Source organism: Elephas maximus, chromosome 13 (assembly GCF_024166365.1).
Source record: "Elephas maximus indicus isolate mEleMax1 chromosome 13, mEleMax1 primary haplotype, whole genome shotgun sequence".
Classification (NCBI taxonomy): domain Eukaryota; kingdom Metazoa; phylum Chordata; class Mammalia; order Proboscidea; family Elephantidae; genus Elephas; species Elephas maximus.
In genome coordinates, this window is record NC_064831.1 from 45879375 (window position 1) to 45899759 (window position 20385).

At 39.6% G+C, this 20385-nt stretch overlaps 1 protein-coding gene across 4 annotated transcripts in view; it reads right to left on the reverse strand.

Moving 5' to 3' along the window:
• Nucleotides 1–6614: 6614 nt before the first annotated feature.
• Nucleotides 6615–20385, reverse strand: part of DNAAF4 (dynein axonemal assembly factor 4) — a 40999-nt gene continuing 27228 nt past the window's right edge. The window contains exons 6-9 of one of the 4 annotated variants that reach the window (XM_049906073.1): nucleotides 19561–19670; nucleotides 11025–11178; nucleotides 9639–9744; nucleotides 6615–6937 (exon numbers count right to left, since the gene is read on the reverse strand). In XM_049906073.1, the coding sequence (XP_049762030.1) occupies nucleotides 6828–6937; nucleotides 9639–9744; nucleotides 11025–11178; nucleotides 19561–19670 (480 nt within the window). In that variant the 3' untranslated portion in view covers nucleotides 6615–6827. Of the gene's footprint in view, nucleotides 6938–9637; nucleotides 9745–9981; nucleotides 11179–19560; nucleotides 19671–20385 lie in introns of those variants that run through there. The other 3 variants (XR_007519925.1, XR_007519924.1, XR_007519923.1) reach the window with 3 other exon arrangements.

Sequence of the window (20385 nt, forward strand, 5' to 3'; positions counted from 1 at the left end):
TTAATAACATTTTTTTTTTTTATGTAATGTAAAGTATGCACAAGGTCTTTCAGATACAAAGAACTGCTCAAACTGAAATTGAAGAAATGAGGAGAAGCATCCTGATGAAGATAAAACTGAATTAAAGGAAAGGTCGTTACAAGCAGAAAAAAAGTACATTCATAAAAATACCAAAAGAATGTGATATACTTTAGTAAATGCAATTAACCTGATATATCTTTAATATAGTGGGTGATGAGTTACACAGCTCAAAGTCTGTGATTCCACTGTACACAGAGATTTATTTCACCTGCTCTCTGTTTAAATCATATATTCAGCTGAATCTGAATACCTTTTTTTTTTTTACTTTACTGGGAAAAAAAACAAAAACACTGTTCTTACTTTTCCTTGTGATTTCAGGCTCAGCATATTAACATGTTTGGTTAGAGTAAGTTTGTGAGTCACTATGGGGTCAGAAAAATTGAATCTTCAAATTACAAAAATTGGTCTGATGTGAGGAAATAACTCAGACTCTGCAGACTTATCAAATTTTTCCAAATACCCCAAAAATTAATATTGGCTAATAGCACAAGAAAGAAAATTAGTTTTCCTCACCTCCTCCAAAACATCGGTGAGACACTGCATGAGGTTTCTGAATGAATGATGCAACAAAATATGAGTTTTCCAGCCTTTTCTCCCTATATAAACGATACAAACCATTTTCCCCTTCACAGTAGGTGCCCAATTTGTGGCAAGTGAATTATTTATTTTTTTTAATACACATACATATATATACATCTATATAAACCAAAAAAAAAAACAAACCCAGTGCCATCGAGTCGATTCCGACTCATAGCGACCCCATAGGACAGAGTAGAACTGGCCCAAAGAGTTTCCAAGGAGTGCCTGGCAGATTCAAACTGCTGACCCTTTGGTTAGCAGCCATAGCACTTAACCACTACACCACCAAGGTTTCCATACATCTACATACACATACATATATACATGTATACACATATATACATACATGGAAACCCTGATGGTGTATATATATACATACAGATACACATATATACATATATACACATACACACATGCATATACATACACATATATAGCATATACATCTACATATATACATATGTACATATACACATACATATATACACATATGCGCATACATATATACATATATATGCATACATTACACACATACATATGTACATATATACACATATACACATATACACGGGCATATATACACGCATATGCATATATATATATACATACATATATATGTTTATGTATTTATACGTTTTTTTTTTTTTTTATGTATTGGTTATTATTAGGCACGATCGAGGCAGTTCCAACTCATAGCAACCCTATGTACAAGAGAACGAAACATTGCCTGGTCCTGCACCACCCTCATAATCATTGCTATGTCTGAGCCCACTGTTGCAGTCACTGTGTCAGTCCATCTTGTTGTGGGTCTTCCTCTTTTTCGCTGACCCTCTACCAAGCATGATGTCCATCTCCAGGGACTGGTCCCTCCTGATAGCACGTCCAAAGTACATGAGACAAAATCTCGCCATCCTTGCTTCTGAAGAGCATTCTGGCTGTACTTCTTCCAAGAGAGATTTGTTCGTTCTTCTGGCAGTCCATGGTATATTCAATATTCTTCACCAACACAATAATTCAAATGTATTGATTCTTCTTTGGTCTTCCTTATCACTGTCCAGCTTTCGTATGCATATGCAGCAGTTGAACATACCATGGCTTGGTGCACCTTAGTCCTCAAAGTGACATCTTGCTTTCTTACACACACACAGATATATATATGAAATAAAACATACCGTATAGCAGTGTTATGGGGGAAAAAAATAGGATTAGAAGGAGAAAGACCGCTTGGGCAAGGGATTATTTTAGGGAGGATTAGTCAGCAACAGTCTCTAACAAGGTGATGGTTAACCAGACACCTGAAGAAAGTAGAGGGGATATCTGGGGAGAGGAGAGCTGTCACGAGGCAGTTGAATATGCAAGTCAAGTTCAAGGGAAAAGCCTAAGTTGAAGAGATCAATCTGAACACCACCCACACCAAGATGTGATTTAGTCAGGGGACCAGGTAAGACAACAAAGTACAGAAAGAAAAGGGATGTGAGGACTAGGCTGTAATCAACTCCAATATTTAGAGGTCAGAGGGATGAATGAAGATAGGAAGAAATGAGACCAAGAAGTGAGTACTAAAATAGGAGGAAATTAGGAAGATTGTGATGCTGAAAAAAAAAAACACAAAAATACTCATTAACAACCTGCATTATGCAGATCACACAACCTTGCTTACTGAAAGTGAAGAAGACTTCAAACACAGGTGAAAAACAGAAACCACAGCCTTCAGTAGGATTACACCTCAACATCAAGAAAACAATCCTCACAACTGATGCACTGCATTGGGCAAATCTGCTGCAAGACCTCTTTAACGTTTTGAAAAGCAAAATGGCATCTTGAGGACTAAGGTGCTCATGACCCAAGCCACGGTGTTTTCAATTACCTCATATGCATGCAAAAACTGGACAGTGAATATGGAAGACTGAAGAAGAATTGATGCCTTTATGGTATTGGTGAAGGATATTGAATATACCATGGACTGCCAAAAGAATGAACAAATCTGTCTTGGATGAAGTACAGCCAGAATGCTCCTTAGAAGTGAGGATGGTTAAGATTTCATCTCACATACTTTGGACATATTATCAGGAGGGACTAGTCCCTGGAGAAGGATATCATGCTTGGTAAAGTAGAGAGTCAGTGAAAAAGAGGAAGTACCCTCAACCGTGAGATGGACTGACATAGTGGCTGCAACAATGCACTCAAGCATAAAACGATCATGAGCACGGTGCAGAACAGGGCAGTGTTTTGTTCTGTTGTTCATAGGATCGCTATGTGTCGGAACCGACTCGACGGCACCTAACAACAACAACAGTAGCACCATTATGTGGGAAGAATGTTTTTATCATGAAGGAAATTGGAATGTATCATTATTTTAACTTTATCACCACTTCAATCCAAAAGTCCCTTGCAGACCGTAAGAGATTGCTCAAAAGAGGTCAAGTACCTCATGAATACAAATGAGTGTCTGTTGCGTTTACACCAAGATTTTATTTAGGGGATAGGGACAAACATATTAATATATAACTACTTAAGATTTTCCTTTCCTCTGCTTTCTCATAAAAAAGAATTCTTTGCCCTTAGAGTAAATATTGGGCAGTCTTTTATTTATTAACTGGGATGGTAAAGGAAGAGCCTGTGAAAAGACTGGGTTGACCAGTCTTACAAAGGAAAGGGAACTGCCAGCTCAAAACAGTTTTAAGGTCAGAGTGAGAAAGATGCCTAAGAGGTTTATGGAGATGTTTTTGGGTAGCTGTGTTTTTTTAAAGGACTGAAAAGAATATTTTTTGTTGAATAGAACTCCCTTTTGGTGTTTGGGTAAGACAGTTCGAGAAATAATTGAAATTTTCACCAGAAGGAAGCCCATCTTTATTTGGGTGACATTATTTTTAAAAATAAACAAACAAACCAGGGCTGATCATAAGAAAAAGCAATCCTGCCTCATCAGAAAGTCTGATAACTGAACACAACTGCTACAGAAGTTATCAAAAACTGCTTTATAGAAGTAAAATTTTCAAGGTGACTGTACTATGCTATTCTTATTCAAAAAGGTGTTGCATTAAAAAAAAGGGAATGGCCCAAATCATCTCCCAACATGGATGAACCTGGAAGACATTATGCCAAGCGAAATATGTCAATCACAAAAGGACAAATACTACATGATCTCACTTTTATGAAATGACAAGAACAGGCAAACATACAAAGACCTGGTGGTGCAGCGGTTATATGTTCAGCCGCTAACCCAAAGGCTGGCAGTTCAAATCCACCCTGTGGCTTCATGGGAGAAAGGATCTGGCAACCTGCTGCCATCAAGATTACAGCTTAGGAAACCCTACACGGCGGTTCTACTCTGTAACATGGGGTCGTTAGGATTCAAAAATTGACTTGACAGGGAAACAACAGTGTTCTTTGGTGGTTGCCAGGAGCAGGGAGGGGAGAGGGGCATCATTCTCTTTCTGGTGATGGGAAAGGTGACGCTGAACGTGAGTGAAGTTTGCACATCTTAACTAATGCGATTGATGCCACTAAGTTACACACAATAAAAATGAGGAATTAGCAAATGCTACGTTACATGTAATTTTGCAACAACCACAAAAAAAGCAAAATAAAATAAAAGGGGCTACAAATACTGATACTACTTAGATACAACCAGTCACTTCACAGGATTAGTTTTCTTGGTTTGAAGAATTAGGGTCATGGTCTCAGGGGACAATCCAGTCAATAGGCATAATACAGCTCTTAAAGTTTAAGCTCTACTTTGTACTTTGGTGGGTGGTGTCTGCGGTCTTGAAAGCTTACGAGCGGCCAGCTAAGATATCACTAAAGGGTTCTATTCATCTGCAGCAAAAGAAAAAGAAGGAAATCCAAGAACTGGAGTAGGAACCAGACTCCAGGACTAATTATCTCCATGAACCACTGCCTACTCTACCCTGAAACCAGAAGAACTAGATGGTGCCTGGCTACCACTACCAAATGTTCTGATTGGGGGATACAACAGATGTGTCCTGATAGAAAGGGAGAAAAATATGGAATCAAACTTCAAAAAAAATTTTTTTTATTTTGCTTTGAAGTTTTTTTTTTATTGTGCTTTAAGTGAAAGTTTACAAATCAAGTCAGTCTCTCATACAAAACCTTATATACACCTTGCTATATACTCCTAGTTGCTCTCCCCCTAACGAGACAGTGCACTCCTTCTGTCCACCCTGTATTTCCGTGTCCATTCAGCCAGCTTCTGTACCCCTTGGCCTTCACTTCTCCCCTCCAGACCAGAGCTGCACACATAGTCTCATGTGTCTACTTGATCCAAGAAGCTCACTCCTCACCAGTATCATTTCCTGTCTTATAGTCCAGACCAACCCATCTGAAGAGTTAGCTTTGGGAATAGTTACTGTCTTGGGCTAACGGAAGGTCTGGGGACCGTTACCACCAGGGTCCTTCTAGTCTCAGTCAGACCATTAAGTCTGATCTTTTTACGAGAATTAGAGGCCTGCATTCCCACTGCTCTCCTGCTTCTTCAGGGATTCTCTGTTGTGTTCCCTGTCACGGCAGTCATCGGTTGTAGCCAGGCACCATTTAGTTCTTCTGGTCTCAGGCTGATGTAGTCCCTGATTTACGTGACCCATTCTTACTCTTGGGCTCATACTTACCCTGTGTCTTTGGTGTTCTTCATTCTCCTTTGATCCATGTGGTTTAAGACCAACTGATGCATGTTAGATGCCCGCTTGCTTGCATTTAAGACTCCAGTCGCCACTCTCCAAAGTGGGATGCAGAATGCTCTCTTAATAGATTTGATTATGCCAGTTGACTTAGATGTCCCTGAAACCACGGTTCCCAAACCTCCACCCCTGCTATGCTGGCCTTCGAAGCATTCGGTTTATTCAGGAAACTTCTTTGATTTTGGTTTACTCAGGTTGTGCTGACCTCTCCTGTATTGTGTGTTGTCTTTCCCTTCACCTAAATTACGAACTTCAAATTTTTAAAGGGGCCAGACTTACTGAACCCATTGAGGCTAGAAGAATCCTTGCGACTACTGCCTTGAGATACTCTTTAAACCTTGAAGCAAAACTATTCCTGGAAGTAAACTTTAAACTGAATAGTAGTTTAGCTCAATAAATTAAAAATGCCACCCTTCAGTATTGTACTCTTTCACAAAAATATCTCTGTGAGGCCAAACAGACAACAGTTACTGGAAAGCACAGATGAGATGGTTGGGGGTCGGGGGACAGGCAGGAGTCTAAGTTTAATGGGAGTGAAACAGCCAGAACACAAATGAGAATCTTCACACAATGTGAAGAATGTAATCAATGTTACCAAATATTATGTGTAGACTGCTGAACAGGAACGTGTTTTGCTGTGTACATTTTCACCAAAAATACAATAGTTTTTAAAAAAAGTAAATGGGGATGCTTTTATGATCCACTTGAATGGCAACATGATAAAATCCTATAAAAACTCATCGCCAGTTTTGTTTTCCTAAAACTCCTTTAAATACAATCTGTGAACTGTGACAACGACTACATGCAAAAAGGAACCTGCACTGCTGTGCTTAATGCTTGCATCACCTCCCAGTGACACAACATAACCGGTGGTGCAATGCAAAGCCGACACCACGATGTCCTTACTTCACATCTCGTCCTGTGCTGCCTTGTTCTCTCCTGGTCTACTTACAGGTACTAGAAAACTTACCTTCACCAGATAGTGTTATGAAGTATGATCAACATTCTAAAACTACAGTCAAAGATAAGGTTTTCGAAACACTTATTTCACTAAGCTGATTTGGTCTAACCTCATACAGATGGTGGCGAAGGTATTCATTTATTTAAAAAAGAACACAAATATTCTATGCATTTGGCAACTAAGTAAAAGCCTATCAGGATTGATTATACCAAAGCCTACCATTCAGATAATGAAAAAGTATATTTAATAAAATCCAAAAATACTTTATAAACACAATCTTTTATTTGAGAATTTCACATTGTTAAAAATTAATCAGTAACAAATATTTGTTAGTTACAAGGGCAAATTCAGTTCAATTAGAAAAAATATATAATTAAGGTATGTGTTAACATAAAGAAGAAAAAAATGAAAATTGATTCTGCACAACCAGCTGTAGTATGTAGAGATCCCTAATGCCTCCAGTTATTTTTTAACAATGTAAAATCATACCTAGTTGCCTCTAGGAGTCATTAGGATTTTAGTTCTGTTCCTTGAATTATATTCCGAATCTTCTCAGCATCATTTTGTACAGTTTTGTTGGATGGATCAATCTTCAGTGCAGCTTCATAATCCAGCAGGCCTGTATTTATATAGAAATGGTGATCAATAAAGGGAATATTTTATAAATATTTTTCTAATCTAGATGGTATTTTTCAAAAATAATAATCACTAAGGACTTGGTTCAGGACAACTACTAAGTTTTAATGTTAATGCAGACTCTGATCTTCACACATGGTAACATCTCTAACTGCAGGAAATCTTCAGTGATTTCAGAAATAATTACAGTGATTTCATTGGGTTCAGTAATAAGCAGTTACTTTAGATTCAAGCAAAAATAAGTTAACAGCTTAAACTCATTAAAGTATGAACAGATTCAATAGAACTTTTACATATCCGAAGGGCATTCTTATCACTAAAGTGAAAAGGTAATAAATGGTACCTCATTTAGAAATTCCAGATTTTTTAAAATAATTTTTTATAGACTCACAATTCATACTCTGTATGATACAGACGAGTTTACAATATGTGCTTTTTTTCTGGAGTTATAGCTACAGAATTCCTTTGAGGAAAACTGGTTGAAAAGGAAAGCACTGTGGTCTGGTTGTTAAAAAATATGTAACCAAATTTAAATCTTTACCAAAAAAGCAGTGGAAAAAATATTTTAAGAGTAAAAAGCCTGAGTTCATCTATCAAAAGTACTATTAACCGGCCATATCGCTTCAGGTAAATCACTTAACTTCTCCAAGCCTCCATTTTCTCATCTTTAAAATCAGGGTCCTTGTAGCTCAAATAAGTCTATGATGCTAATTTCCAGACACTGGTTTATAATATTTCATTCATGTCTTGACTGCTTTTGTCCTCATGAGGCTGGTGGGTAAGAAACTAAAAAAAGGATGGGGCATGTAAACCTAATTTGAATGCTCTGGTTAGAAAAATCTCCTAAAAATGGCAGGACCAAGTTTAAAAACAAAGTTAGATTTAACAAAATCTGTAGGCTGGAAGCCGTTCTTTGCCAAGGCAGTGTCAAGTGTAGGTTGCATGAAGACGAAGGGGGCATCTGGGCAGTAGATATGGGAGGAGGAATTGCTGAAGATAAATTCTGGCTGGTATAAAATTCTGCCTTTGGGGCAACATGAGTAAGTGCAAATAACCACTAAATATATTATTTAAAACGCAAAAAAAAAAAAATTAATACAGTCTGTTCTTAATATTTGCCACAGTTGTATTATATAAAGTCACCATGAACAGTGAATTAGCAAACACTGATTCGTAAGGGAAATTCAGAGTTAGCTCCCTGCCCTGTCTGGTCATGTTTTCATCAACCAATTAATACATAACCTTGTTTTACGTAGGTCTCTGTCTAAAGACACATTATTTTCCTCACACTGGGTAACGTGACCATGCATTTCTTTGACTTTCAGCCTCTCATCAACGCTGTCCACCACACCTTGTTTACTGGTCGTAATCTCGTGGATCCATAAACATAGCCACGTCCATCTCTTCCTTAGCTTCGTCACATATTATACATGTTCCTTCAGCACTGTCTGACGTGGGCTCATACACAGATCAAGGCACTCCTCCCCTTCTTCTGGATGAACCACACTGTGGACTTATCAACACCGAACTCACAGCACTCCTGCCTGAACAAAGCTATCGACCACTTGTGTGTCCTTGGTAAGGCACATCCAGCCTTCCCGGCTCACTAGTGTGTTCACTAGACAGCACTTCAGCACTGAGTCTGGGAGCCATTTTAAACAGCACAATCACCATCAAGGCATAAAAATGATAAAAATATGGCACTAAAGAGATATACGTTTACGATATGAGAGCTGAAATAAAAAGGCAGAGCATCACCTCGTTTGACTTGAGCCTCAGCTGGGAATGCGACTGTCCGGCAGCTCAAGATTCTTTACCATTCTGCATGTGTTTGCAAGTGACTGCAAAAGCACCGCAAGTACCGGTTTGGGGGCTACAAACATATTTTAGTGAGCAAGCAAACTTCCCAATATGGAATCCACCAGTAATGAGGACTGACTTGTGTATACTATGTATGGCTCCTGTACACACAGGGCTCCCACAAAATTTTGCCTTTGGGGCAATGTGAGTCACTGCAGATACTCACTAAATATGTTAATTTAAAATGCAAATAAAAAAGAAATACAAGCTATGGCTTCTATACACTCAGGGCTGAATTACAGGCCTTGAAAGGATGTGGCTACTATAAGTTAAATACAGTCTCACAAATATAAGCAGTACTCATGCTCTGTGGCAGATCAGTTATTTCTGAGCTTATGTGTACATACAGATTATGACCAAAGAAGCTCATTTTTAAATTTCCCATTACATCTTAAGTGACTCATTTATGTCTTTATTACATATCTTTCTGTAGAAAGCTCTGGAGCCCTGGTGGCACAATGGTTAAGAGCTCAACTGCTAACCAAAAAGTCAGAAGTTCAAATATACCAGCAGCTCCTTGGAAACCCTATGGGGCCATTCTACTCTGTCCTATAAGGTCACCGTCAACTGGAATAGACTCAACGGCAATGGGTTTTTTTGGTTTTCTATAGAAAAGTATTTTCCTAGACCTGAACTTGTTCGCACTCTGCATTAACTCCCTTCTAGAATAATGAGAGTTTGAAAATACTTCAAAATCATTTTGCAGATGATAAATTCCAAAAGGTAAAATAATGGAGTCCTAAAAAATTATGATCCTAAATAATCACAATGACATTTTTTCAGTTCCATTTAACTTGAAACTGAAAGCACTGCCATCAATTTACCTTCTACGTACAGCTCCAGCTGACAGAATGCTGCTCCCCGCCTTACATGGGCTTTCATTCTCGCATTAGCATTGTCTGCAACAGGTGGTGTCAGTAAGTCCAGTGCCTTACAAAATACGTATCATTAATAAGGGAAAGACAGGATTTCCGAACTGAAACTTGAACAAAAACACAGTAAAAATTCTAATATTAAAACAAGCCTCAAACCCTCACCATTTAAATTTCTGGTTTAGCTGGCAAGGGAATTTACCAATTACATACATTTATGTTGAACAATTGGAACCTGTTCAATTGTTCCTATTTAGGATTCACGCCCTCTCCTCAAGGTTACCATCTGGCTTACCATTTGAGATCTCCACAGCTTTACCTTTACCAGCTGGAATGATTATGGTAAACAGCATTTGTTGGTCTTTTGTGTTCAAATTAGGTCCCTGGGTAGAACAAAGAGTTTGCTCTCAAGGCTACAAACCAAAAGCTTGTTGGCTGGAGCCCACTGTGGAAGAAAAGCCTGTCAATCTGCTTCTGCAAAGTTTACACCCAAGAAAACTCTGTGGAACAGTTCTACTCTGTAACACATGGGTCACCAGGAGCTGGAATCGACTTGATGGCAATGTGTTTGGTTTTTTTGGTTTGGTATTCAAATTGGGTGGTTAAATTTATTTACTCATTCAATAAATATTTGTTGGTGCAAGAAATTCTGCTAGTCAAAGGAATGCAGGGTCATAATAATTATCGTATCTTCAGTAGCTTGACGACATCAAAGTACAAGGATGGGTTCTTCCTTCCATGTCCTCCATCTCAATGAGCCACCTGAGAGGTTCTGCACATGGTGCCCCTTCACACAAGTTACCCCGGGAAAAAAGAAACAACTGTAGAACTTTAACATATTGACCTGAAATAATGTTCATGGAAATTAGGATATACTAAGTTATCTTGTCTTAAATACTAAGTTAAATATAACTTATATACTAAGTTATCTTTAAAATGGGAAATGGTTATGGAGATACCATTTTACTGTGCAAGTGGTGGTAATAACAAGGAAATACCAAGTTTTCTCCCTTCTACTTTTTATTCAACCTGCAAAACTTTATTAAGAAAAAAGTGAGCACAAACCGACAACCACTTACTAATTTCCTGTGAACTTGAAATGATACCAAGGAAATAAGGTAACAGGGGTTTTCTAATCTAACTTGAAATCTCAAGAAACACCAGTTCCTTGTTCATTAAAAAAATAATAATAATAAGTAAGATGATTTTTAAAGCCTTTGTATCTAAGTATTTAAATTTAACAGAAAGAAGACAAGGACATCATTTAAAGCAACAAATGGGAGGATTAGCATTTAAAGCACTATCCATAAATGCACACACGTACGTATATGTATATACCTTGGAAGAATCCTCGATGGTCTTGTGCAAGTTTTTCAGTTTTAGGTGGCAAGCTGCCCGATTCAAATACAATAATGGAATCTTATTATTTAGTCTTATGGCTAAGTTGTATGCATTAACAGCTGCCAAATAGTTTTCTGTTGCAAACAATTTGCTAGTAAGACAAAAACAGAAAAGAAAAACACTGTAACATTGAAACAGAAACACAGAAAAGTAACACCTAGTCACAGGCAAAGGGAATGGCTCGCCTCCTCTGTCCTCCCTGTACATGAACACTGCTGGCTGCACTGACTCCGTCTCCTCCACACACACCAGCTAGTGTGAATGGGCCCCACCTCACCTCCAGCACCACGCGGAGAGAGACCCTGAGTGGTTCATGCACCAGCAGGCATGCTCCATCCTCCCTGCTAGTGTGAATGGCCCTGAACTCACCTCCTGCACCACAAGGAGACCCTGAGTAGCTTACACGGGTAGGCATGCTGTATCCTCTCTGCTACAGTGACTGACTCAGGGATGGGCTTGTGACCCAAACTGGTCTATTCAGAATGAACAGGTAAAAAAAAAAAAAAAGATGACATCAAGTCAATTCTGGCTCATGGCAAGCCATATGTTGCAGGGTAGAACCGTACTCCATCAGGTTTTCAAGGCAGGTTGCCAGGCCTTTCTTGCAAGGCCTGGGTGGGTTTGAACTTCCAACCTTGCAGTTGGTAGTTGAGCACTTAAACATTTGTCCACCCAGGGACTCCTGGTTCCAAGTTTGAGAATTAAAAATTGGGAAAACATCTCCCCCTGCTGGATATGAAAGAAGAATGCACACAGCACAAACTGTTGGTGACCATTTTGACACTATGGGAGGAGCTGACACCAGAATAAAGCTGGTTGTATTATAGTGGGTTTTTGGATGGAAGTACAGAAGGAACAAGGGGGCAGAAAGAAACTGAGTCCTTGGTGACACAGTTGAATTGTGGGATCAAGCTTTGCCTGAAACGAAAAATACCACTGGCTCTGTGGTTATATAAGCCAACAAAATCTTTTTAGCATGAAAAGCCATTTGAATTTGTTTTTCTGGTTACTTGCAAACAAGAGCATCCTAACTGATGTACTCTTCTCGGGTCAAAGGCCTCTAAGTTCTCTTCAAATAATGAGGTCTACCTGACTAAAAGATTTATTTAAAATAGTAAGCTTCTTCTTTGTTTTTTAATTATAGTCCACTTAAAAAAAATTTAAAACATACACAACACAAGGAAACAGAAACTACTTTGTCAAACAGAAAAGCGCCACGTAAGTTTCCAGCCCGCTGCGCTGCACGCTCCGCAGCTCTAGGACATCAAGCACAATGACCCCAGGGTCGACCTGTCAGAGCAGCCAGTCATCAGGAGTCAAAGGCAAGATGGCACCACTGTGACATCAAAGCTAAGTCTAGCTCAAGCTTAAATAACTTGCACAAACTAGAAAAGCTAATTCTGTGAGGGCAGTTTGTTTCTGAAACGCCCCATACCAGTTAGGATGTTTCTGACTGCAAAGACTGTTGGCTTAAACAAGTAGGGAAATAAATTATATCGCACAGCACAAAGTGCAGAAGGACGTGGCTCCACGCCCAATGTAATCGGCAGCTTCAGGATGTCATCCAGCCCCAAGTTCCTTCAACCTCTCCATTCTACTGTCCTCAGCAGCTACTTCCCCCAGAGCTGGTCTTCGAGGCCACAAGGGAGAGACACAGCTCAAGCTGCCACTTGATCCAGGTACAATATTAATTAAAAGAAACATCTTGTGGCATATGCTTCTTAAGAGCAAGAAAGCCTTCCCCAGAAATCTCCTGGCTCTCTTCCTTTCTCACCTCATTGACCAAGGGTACCCAAAGTTACCTACAAACTCCAGCATGAGATTAAAACCACCCTGATTCACTGAAGTCAATCAGAACTCATCCTTGGACTTGAGAGAGGGTTGCCATCCTAAGTGTCCTGGGCCAGGGCTGCTCAAACAAAACAGGGGCCAGGCCCATCAGGATAAGGGGGAGAAAAGACGTTGGCTAGGCAGCCTACAGCGTGTACTACAAATATTCTATTAATGTACGCATTTTAAGAACATTTCAATCTTTCATTTTCAATATAAGTTTACAGTTTTCTAATGGAATAGTTTTACCAGAAAAACTCTTGCAGGTTCTAAAGGAGGAAAAGCTTACAATGATTAGTAATGGAGAAAAAAATAGAAAAAACCATTGTAGAAGGCATAATAGCAGGAGATATAAAGTTCTTAAACATCTTTTCAATACTTGAATATGTGTATCAAAACATAAATCCAAATGAATGCTACATTCCTGAAGTTTCCGTACCACTAAACCAAAAACCAAACTCACTGCCACTGCATCAATTCTGATTCACAGCGACCCTATAGGACGTAGGAGAACTGCCCCACAGGGTTTCCAAGACTGTAAATCTTTATGTAAGTAGACTGCCACATCTTTTCTCCTTCGGAGCAGCTGGTAGGTTTGAACCACCGACCTTGTGGTTCACAGCCGAACTCTTTAACCACAGTGCCACCAGGACTCCCATTACGAATACCCAAAAATCTGTTTTACAGTTTTCAGAATGGCTCTAAACTCGAAAATAGTCAAATTTCAAAATGAATAGGAAAAAAACACTAAATCTCTTTGTCTAAAAGGCAGTCACCCTTGAACAGCAAATTTAAACAGAGAAGCTAATAGCCATTAAGTCTTCACTCACGATCCAAATAAGCAATGCTAGTGAAAGGAATTATGCCAAATTACTCATTCACTCTACATACATTGAGTGCTTACTGTACTAGGTGTGTAGCGAGAACAAAACAGGCACGGACTACTGAAAACACTCCTGTCGTTTTCATGATGACTGACTGGGGTGCCATTGAAAAGAAAGGACCATTCTGATTGGCACTGGCCAAAAGGGCCAACCATTTTATCTAAGAGTTGAGCATGGGACAAGCAACAAGTAGCCAGAGTGATATGAAAGAAACAATGTGGAGAGAAGTAATGAAAGAGGCAGGATGACCCAATATTCCTGTTACGGGTGATGGGAAAATGTGGGAATGGATAAGGGTGGTGATTGAGCAACATGATGACCATGTCACTGAACTGTACATACGAAGATTACTGAAATGGCAAATGTTCTGTTACATGTATATTTACCACAATTAAAAATACATATACTATGCTGAGCAAAAAAAAAAAAAAAAAATTTCACAAGAACAAAGAAAGAGACTGAGAAAGAGGAGGGTAGAAAAGAGTCATGAGAAAGATCAGAAGTGGCAGGGATCAGAAACAGCAATGGGAGCAAGGAGCAACACATACTCCAAGAAAAGACAAAGCAGCTGTTTGTAGACAAGAGAAAGGAACTCTAACAGCCACCTACCTCTCAAAAACACTAAGGCTGAGTACCAAACCAAAAAAAAAAAAATCTGTTATCATGAGTCAATTCTAATTCATAATGACCCTACAGAGCAGAGCAGAACTGCCCCACAGGCTTTCCAAGGGTGTAATCTTTACGGAAGCAGACTGCCACATCTTTCCCCCACGGAGCAGCTGGTGGGTTCACACTGCCAACCTGTCAGTTAGCAGCCGAGCACTTATCCACTGCACCACCAGGGTTCCTTAGGCTGAATACTAGTGAGCCTTAAGGAAGGCACACTGACAAGCACAATTCAACACTCAGGTTGGAAGGAGAAAAAAGATACTGTATAATAAATAATTGTAATAAAATGACAAGTTAGGCCCCAACAGATACGGTACTGCAACAGAATATTATGCGTGCATACAATCGACTTGACAGCACTGGGTTATACAAATAAGCAACTCTACAGTTATAATTACATCAAAGAAACCATCTTAAAGCATGAATTCTAAACTTCTTTAAGTCAGGCAAAGGGTGCCCACATAAGAAAAGCCATTATCTCCACAAATAGCCTTTTCAAACACAGCAGGGTAGGCAGATTTGACAGGTGCATCCTGAAAGTAGACAGGTCCAAGAGTTATTGGGAGGCAAGTCTCTATTGGGCACTTATGTTTCTGCACACCTTATATCAGAGGCACTGACAGCTTGTGTTCTGGACTATCTTTTCAAAGATGTTTGTAGAGTAAACAGCCTTGGAAGATAGAGATAGTGTCTCCTTCTAGGACAAAGGGCGTTTGTTTGCTGCTCAGTATAATAATGTCTCCTTCCGGGGCAGAGATTGGGCAGATCTGCAGGTAGCCCCATTACAAAAGATTGGGTTTCTTAAGCTTGGTGTTTCTCAGCTGTGGTGCACACCTACTGTGTGCACAGACTCCACTTAGACCTGCCTCCACACTGCCCCACAGGACTTTGGAGCAAGGGGACCAACATGAACATGAAGCTCGTGCTGCTTGCTGTGCTGTGAGTAACAAATCCTTTGCCTCTGACCCATGAGTCTCATGCCTTCTGTCAGCATCCATGAAACTGTGTCAGGTTAGTCCTTCACAGTTCTTGATAGGCCACAGACTCAAAACTAAGTACTGCAAAGAAAATCAATTTAGCAAGTAGAAGCACATTCTCTCGGGAGAAGATGGTAACAGGGGGTCAACAATCAGCATCAAAAGGTCCAACGTAAAGTAAAAGGACATCCAGACAGGCAGACAGAATCCAGCAAAAGAAAATCCAAAAACAGAAAACATACAGAAATTCAGATTGGCACAAGTTGGTACTAAGGAAGTCTGACGGTAAGTAGCAGGACCCGAGATACAAAGCTGGGGTTCAGAAGCTAAATTAACCTGGATGGCAAGAGGAAAAGCAAAAGCAAGGCAGAGCTTCAATTTTAAAAGGACTGGAATTAGACAGGCTACAAAAACCTGGCACTTAGAAGAAAATTCAGACATTAGAACTAGTGTTGAAGATGATTCTATGTAACAAAAATAATACGATGCTGCTGCTAGACAGTGAAGCATATATCCTTAATTTCCTCCTATCTACTGTTAGAATTTGCTCTACAGAATGAGGTATACGGGTGAGATTCAAGTGGCCCTAGTGTGGGGGAAGAAGGGATTTTAAGTCTGGGGTCAAGAAAGGGTCCAACAAAACTTAGGCTGAAAATCAAGCACAAAGTAACATCAATGGGACAGTAATGTCAGAAGGCCACCTATCTTTTATGATGACAAGTGTCTGGGAGGGTAGCTATTAAGGTTATTTACAGATTCTGAATCACATGAAGCTGCTAAGTAATGTCATAGCACGCACACACTGGAGCACCTACACTGCTGTATACGAGATGTTCTCACTAAAAAGCTATCTGGCACAAGGTTAATTGGAGAAGGTAAAATGTTTTTATGAGCAAATAAAATTGTCTAAGATATATATTTTCCAAAAAGCTACATTTGGCAGTAGAAGACTAGGTAAAGAAAAACAAAAGCATTCTGTGGCTTTTTCTAATAATCCAATTTTGAGTAGGTTTACTCCCCTAAGGAAACCCTGGCGGCATAGTGGTTAAGTGCTAAGGCTGCTAACCAAGGGGTCGGCAGTTCAAATGCACCAGGCGCTCCTTGGAAACTATGGGGCAGTTCTACTCTGTCCTATAGGGTCGCTATGAGTCGGAATCGACTGGACAGCACTGGGTTTGGTTTTTGGTTTGGTATACTCCCCTAAACAGTTTTCTCAAGCTGTTGCCAGCCCCTTCTAACCACTGGTAGAGCAAAGCATCCCACAGATTGAAGCACAAGGAGGACAGGTCCGCTGCATTTGCTTGGGTAAATGCAGACGGCTACCATGAAACAAAGCCTCTAGAGGTGAGAAAGGCTCATCCTTTGGCTTTAAGTTTAACACGCTGTTGCTACATGGATAAACTTTGAAAACATTATGCTGAGTGAAATAAATCAATCACAAAAGCGCAAATATTATCAGATCTCACTTACATGAAATAATTGGAATAAGCAAAGGTATAGAAACCAAAGTTTATCAATGTTTACCAGGAGTTGGAGGGGGGAGAGAAAAGGGGGTTGGTGTTTAGGAAGCAGTGAGTGTCTGTTTACGGGAATGAAAATGTGGAAACAGTTATTGGTGAGGGCTGAAAACTGCAATTAATGCAGTTGATATCACTAAACTGTACACATGAAAAACACTGAAATGGCAAATATTGTGTTATATTAATGCAGTTGATATCACTAAACCATACACATGAAAAACGGAATTGGCAAGTGTTGTGTTATATGTATTTTAAAAACAATTTTAAAAATTTAATGTATTTCTTAATTTGTTCTTTTGAATCTGCTTCTACTTTTTTTCTGCATCACATTGCTAGAGTTGACATTTCTTTCTAATAATTCGTACCTTTCCTTTTATGGTGTCTGTACTTAGCACTATGATTAATCAAGAGTGCACTCTATTTCTCTGTGTGTTATCAGTTACTAAGTTTTCCAACTCTCCTCATTCTCAACTCTCTTCCCTTCCTCTTATTTTGCTTCTCTTTCTTTTTCTACCTTACTGGAGGTAATAAGGCAAAACGGTACAAAAACAGAGACTAAAGTGATTAAATATACCAGTGACACCTGAGTGTTCCTAAGTACAGCTGTGTATCAGACTGCTGCCAAAACATTGCTCCTGCCAGCAGTCAATTATCTGTGCTGGATTTTCCAAACTGTATCATTAGTGTGGAAACCCTGGTGGCGTAGTGGTTAAGTGCTACAGCTGCTAACCAAAGGGTCAGCAGTTCGAATCCACCAGGCGCTCCTTGGAAACTCTATGGGGCAGTTCTACTCTGTCCTATAGGGTCGCTATAAGTCGGAATCGACTCGATGGCACTGGGTTTGGCTTTTTTTTGGTATCATTAGTGCATCAGAAATAAAGCCAGACCAAGCACTGCCTGCACCACAACGTGTACAAAACAACTTTCTAACTATGCCCATCAAGGCTGTTATTCTTGGGGGCTGACCAAATAGTAAGCTGCTCCTTTGCTCCCATGTCAGCGTCCCTGTTTCCGGGCCTTTCCCACCTCCATCCTCCTCTACTTCTTGTACTTCCTCACTCCTAGTTCAGCCACAATTGACTCTGCCTCCCGATTGTTTAAATTTTCTACAGAAGGCTAAGGTAAACCTGGCGTTATGGATTGAAATGTGTCTCCCAAAAAAGGGGGTTGTAAATCCTAACCTCTATGCCTGTGGTTATATTTGGGAATGGGTTGTCTTTGTTATGTTACTGAGACAGGATTAGTGTAGGGTGTATCTTGAGTCAATCTCTTTTGAGACATAAAAGAAATTAAGCACAAGCTAGTAAGCATGGATGGGGGAAGAGAGATGCCAAGCCACATGAAGAATGCCTAGAAGCAGACGCTCAGAAGAGACAAGGACCTTCCCCCAAAGGTGACAGAGAGAAAAGACAGCCCTCTAGCCTCCTAAAGAGAGAAAATAAATTTGTTCGTTAAAGCCACCCCCTTGTGGTATTTCTGTTATAGCAGCATTAGGTGACTAAGACACCCGGCTCTGCCCTGAGGGCAATGCTATCTCTATCACCCTCTACCTGAGGTCCCCAATCCTCCATGCCCTACATCAAGAACTGGCATTCTCCTGGCTCGCTTCTGCTAGCTCCAAGCTGTAACTCCTTATTTACATAAAAGTCATCATCCTTTGGGACTCAGGACATCTATTCCACACTCTAGCCTTCTAGTCACTGTCATCTACTGGCTTTTTAAAATCACTCTTCCCTTATTCACTGAGAGCTTTGAAACCTGGATCCCAGCATCTGTCTCCATCCCAATTCTGCCACAATTCCAGGAGATTTTAAGGTTCACATACATGACTCATATTTCAAACTAACCTTGAAACACCTGGAACTTCTTAACCCCGCTCACCTTCCCTTCATCTCTAATTTTGCTACACACTTCCAAGGCCATACTCTGGACTTTGTCATCACCTGGAATTACACTGTCACAGAAGTATTTATCCCAGCCACTGACCAGGCCTTCCTATTCTGCTAGCTTTCCCTTTACTCAATCTTCAGTGTCACAGTGGCCTCTAGTTCTTCACTGGCTCCATCTTCTCCCAGCCCACTGGGCCCTCCACGGTACCTCTTCCTTTCTAATTCAGCCTAGACTCCATGGCTGAATAGCTGAGCTAGTTTTTCATGAGCATTCACTGGTCCTTTGCACTGCTAGGCTTTCATGGTACTTGTCAATCAAAACTCCAACTCTGGCTCAGTGCTCTAACGTACACTTTATACCCTCAAACACAACTGAGTACACATTATAGCAGATAGCTGGTACCGCAATGGATTCATGCTTTCTAGCCTAGCTGGGTCCTCAACAGTGCCCACTAAATCAGTTATCCTTGCTAGAAACCTATCTAGAGCCACACTTGTCTTTACTTTCTTTCTTCCATTTGGTCCAAGTCAATCTGTCAGCATTTTCTAGAGACAAGCACCCAAAAAGACAGCGCACTCAGCCATGCACACTCCACACTCCAGGCAGCAAGGAGGTGCAACACGTTTCAAGACAACTAAAAACGCGTGAGCGCTAACATCTACATAAAAGTATTCTAAATGCCACAGCCAGAGCTCAAACTTACTTTCCTTTGTCCTTCAACCATTCTGGGTTCTTTTCTTCTTCTTTTAAGTCACAAAGTTCAGGAATATCAGTATTCACTGCTCTACGTGCCTCTGCTTGTTTGTGCAGCCACTGAAATGAGAATGGAGTCTTATGAAGAACACAAAGGTTTTATTTTTATTAGTAGTTTGTTTTAGATCTTCCATCATTCTCCAGAAGATGGAAATACTATTTAATGATGATGATTTTAAGCTTCCATTTTTATATTCTCTTAAGCTTTTTTTTTCAAACTTCACTAGCTGGTTAAGATCAAATGCATAAGCTTCTATCTAGTCCAAATTTCATCCCTTCTGGAAGTTCATGTAACTATTTTTTTTGTTGTTTATAATATATTTTTACTTTTCCATACTGAAAAACATAAAAATGATTTTAAATCATTTTTCTAATTATATAATTTTACAAATAAAATATAGAAATAGTATATTATTTAATAAGAAGAAAAGATTAATATTTATAAACTGTCATTCTGTCTTAAGGCTCTTCAATTATTTCTACAACTTTCCAATTAAAAGAGGCATCAGTGCACACCATGCAGTAAAAAAACGCAGTCCTTGGTGCTCACATAATTAAAGGCGTAAGATCTCAATTTATATCAGGGCTTCTAAATCCTCGGGGGCTCCCGAACTCTAAATGCATGGAAGACATGTTCACTCCAAAATGTCACAACATTAGAAATATCCAATATTGATAACAAATTTCCAAATCTCTTCTTACTAAAAGTTTATAAATCTACTATAAAAAATAATTTCTCTGGTAAAAGAAATAGCCAGTACAACAGTTTACTTCT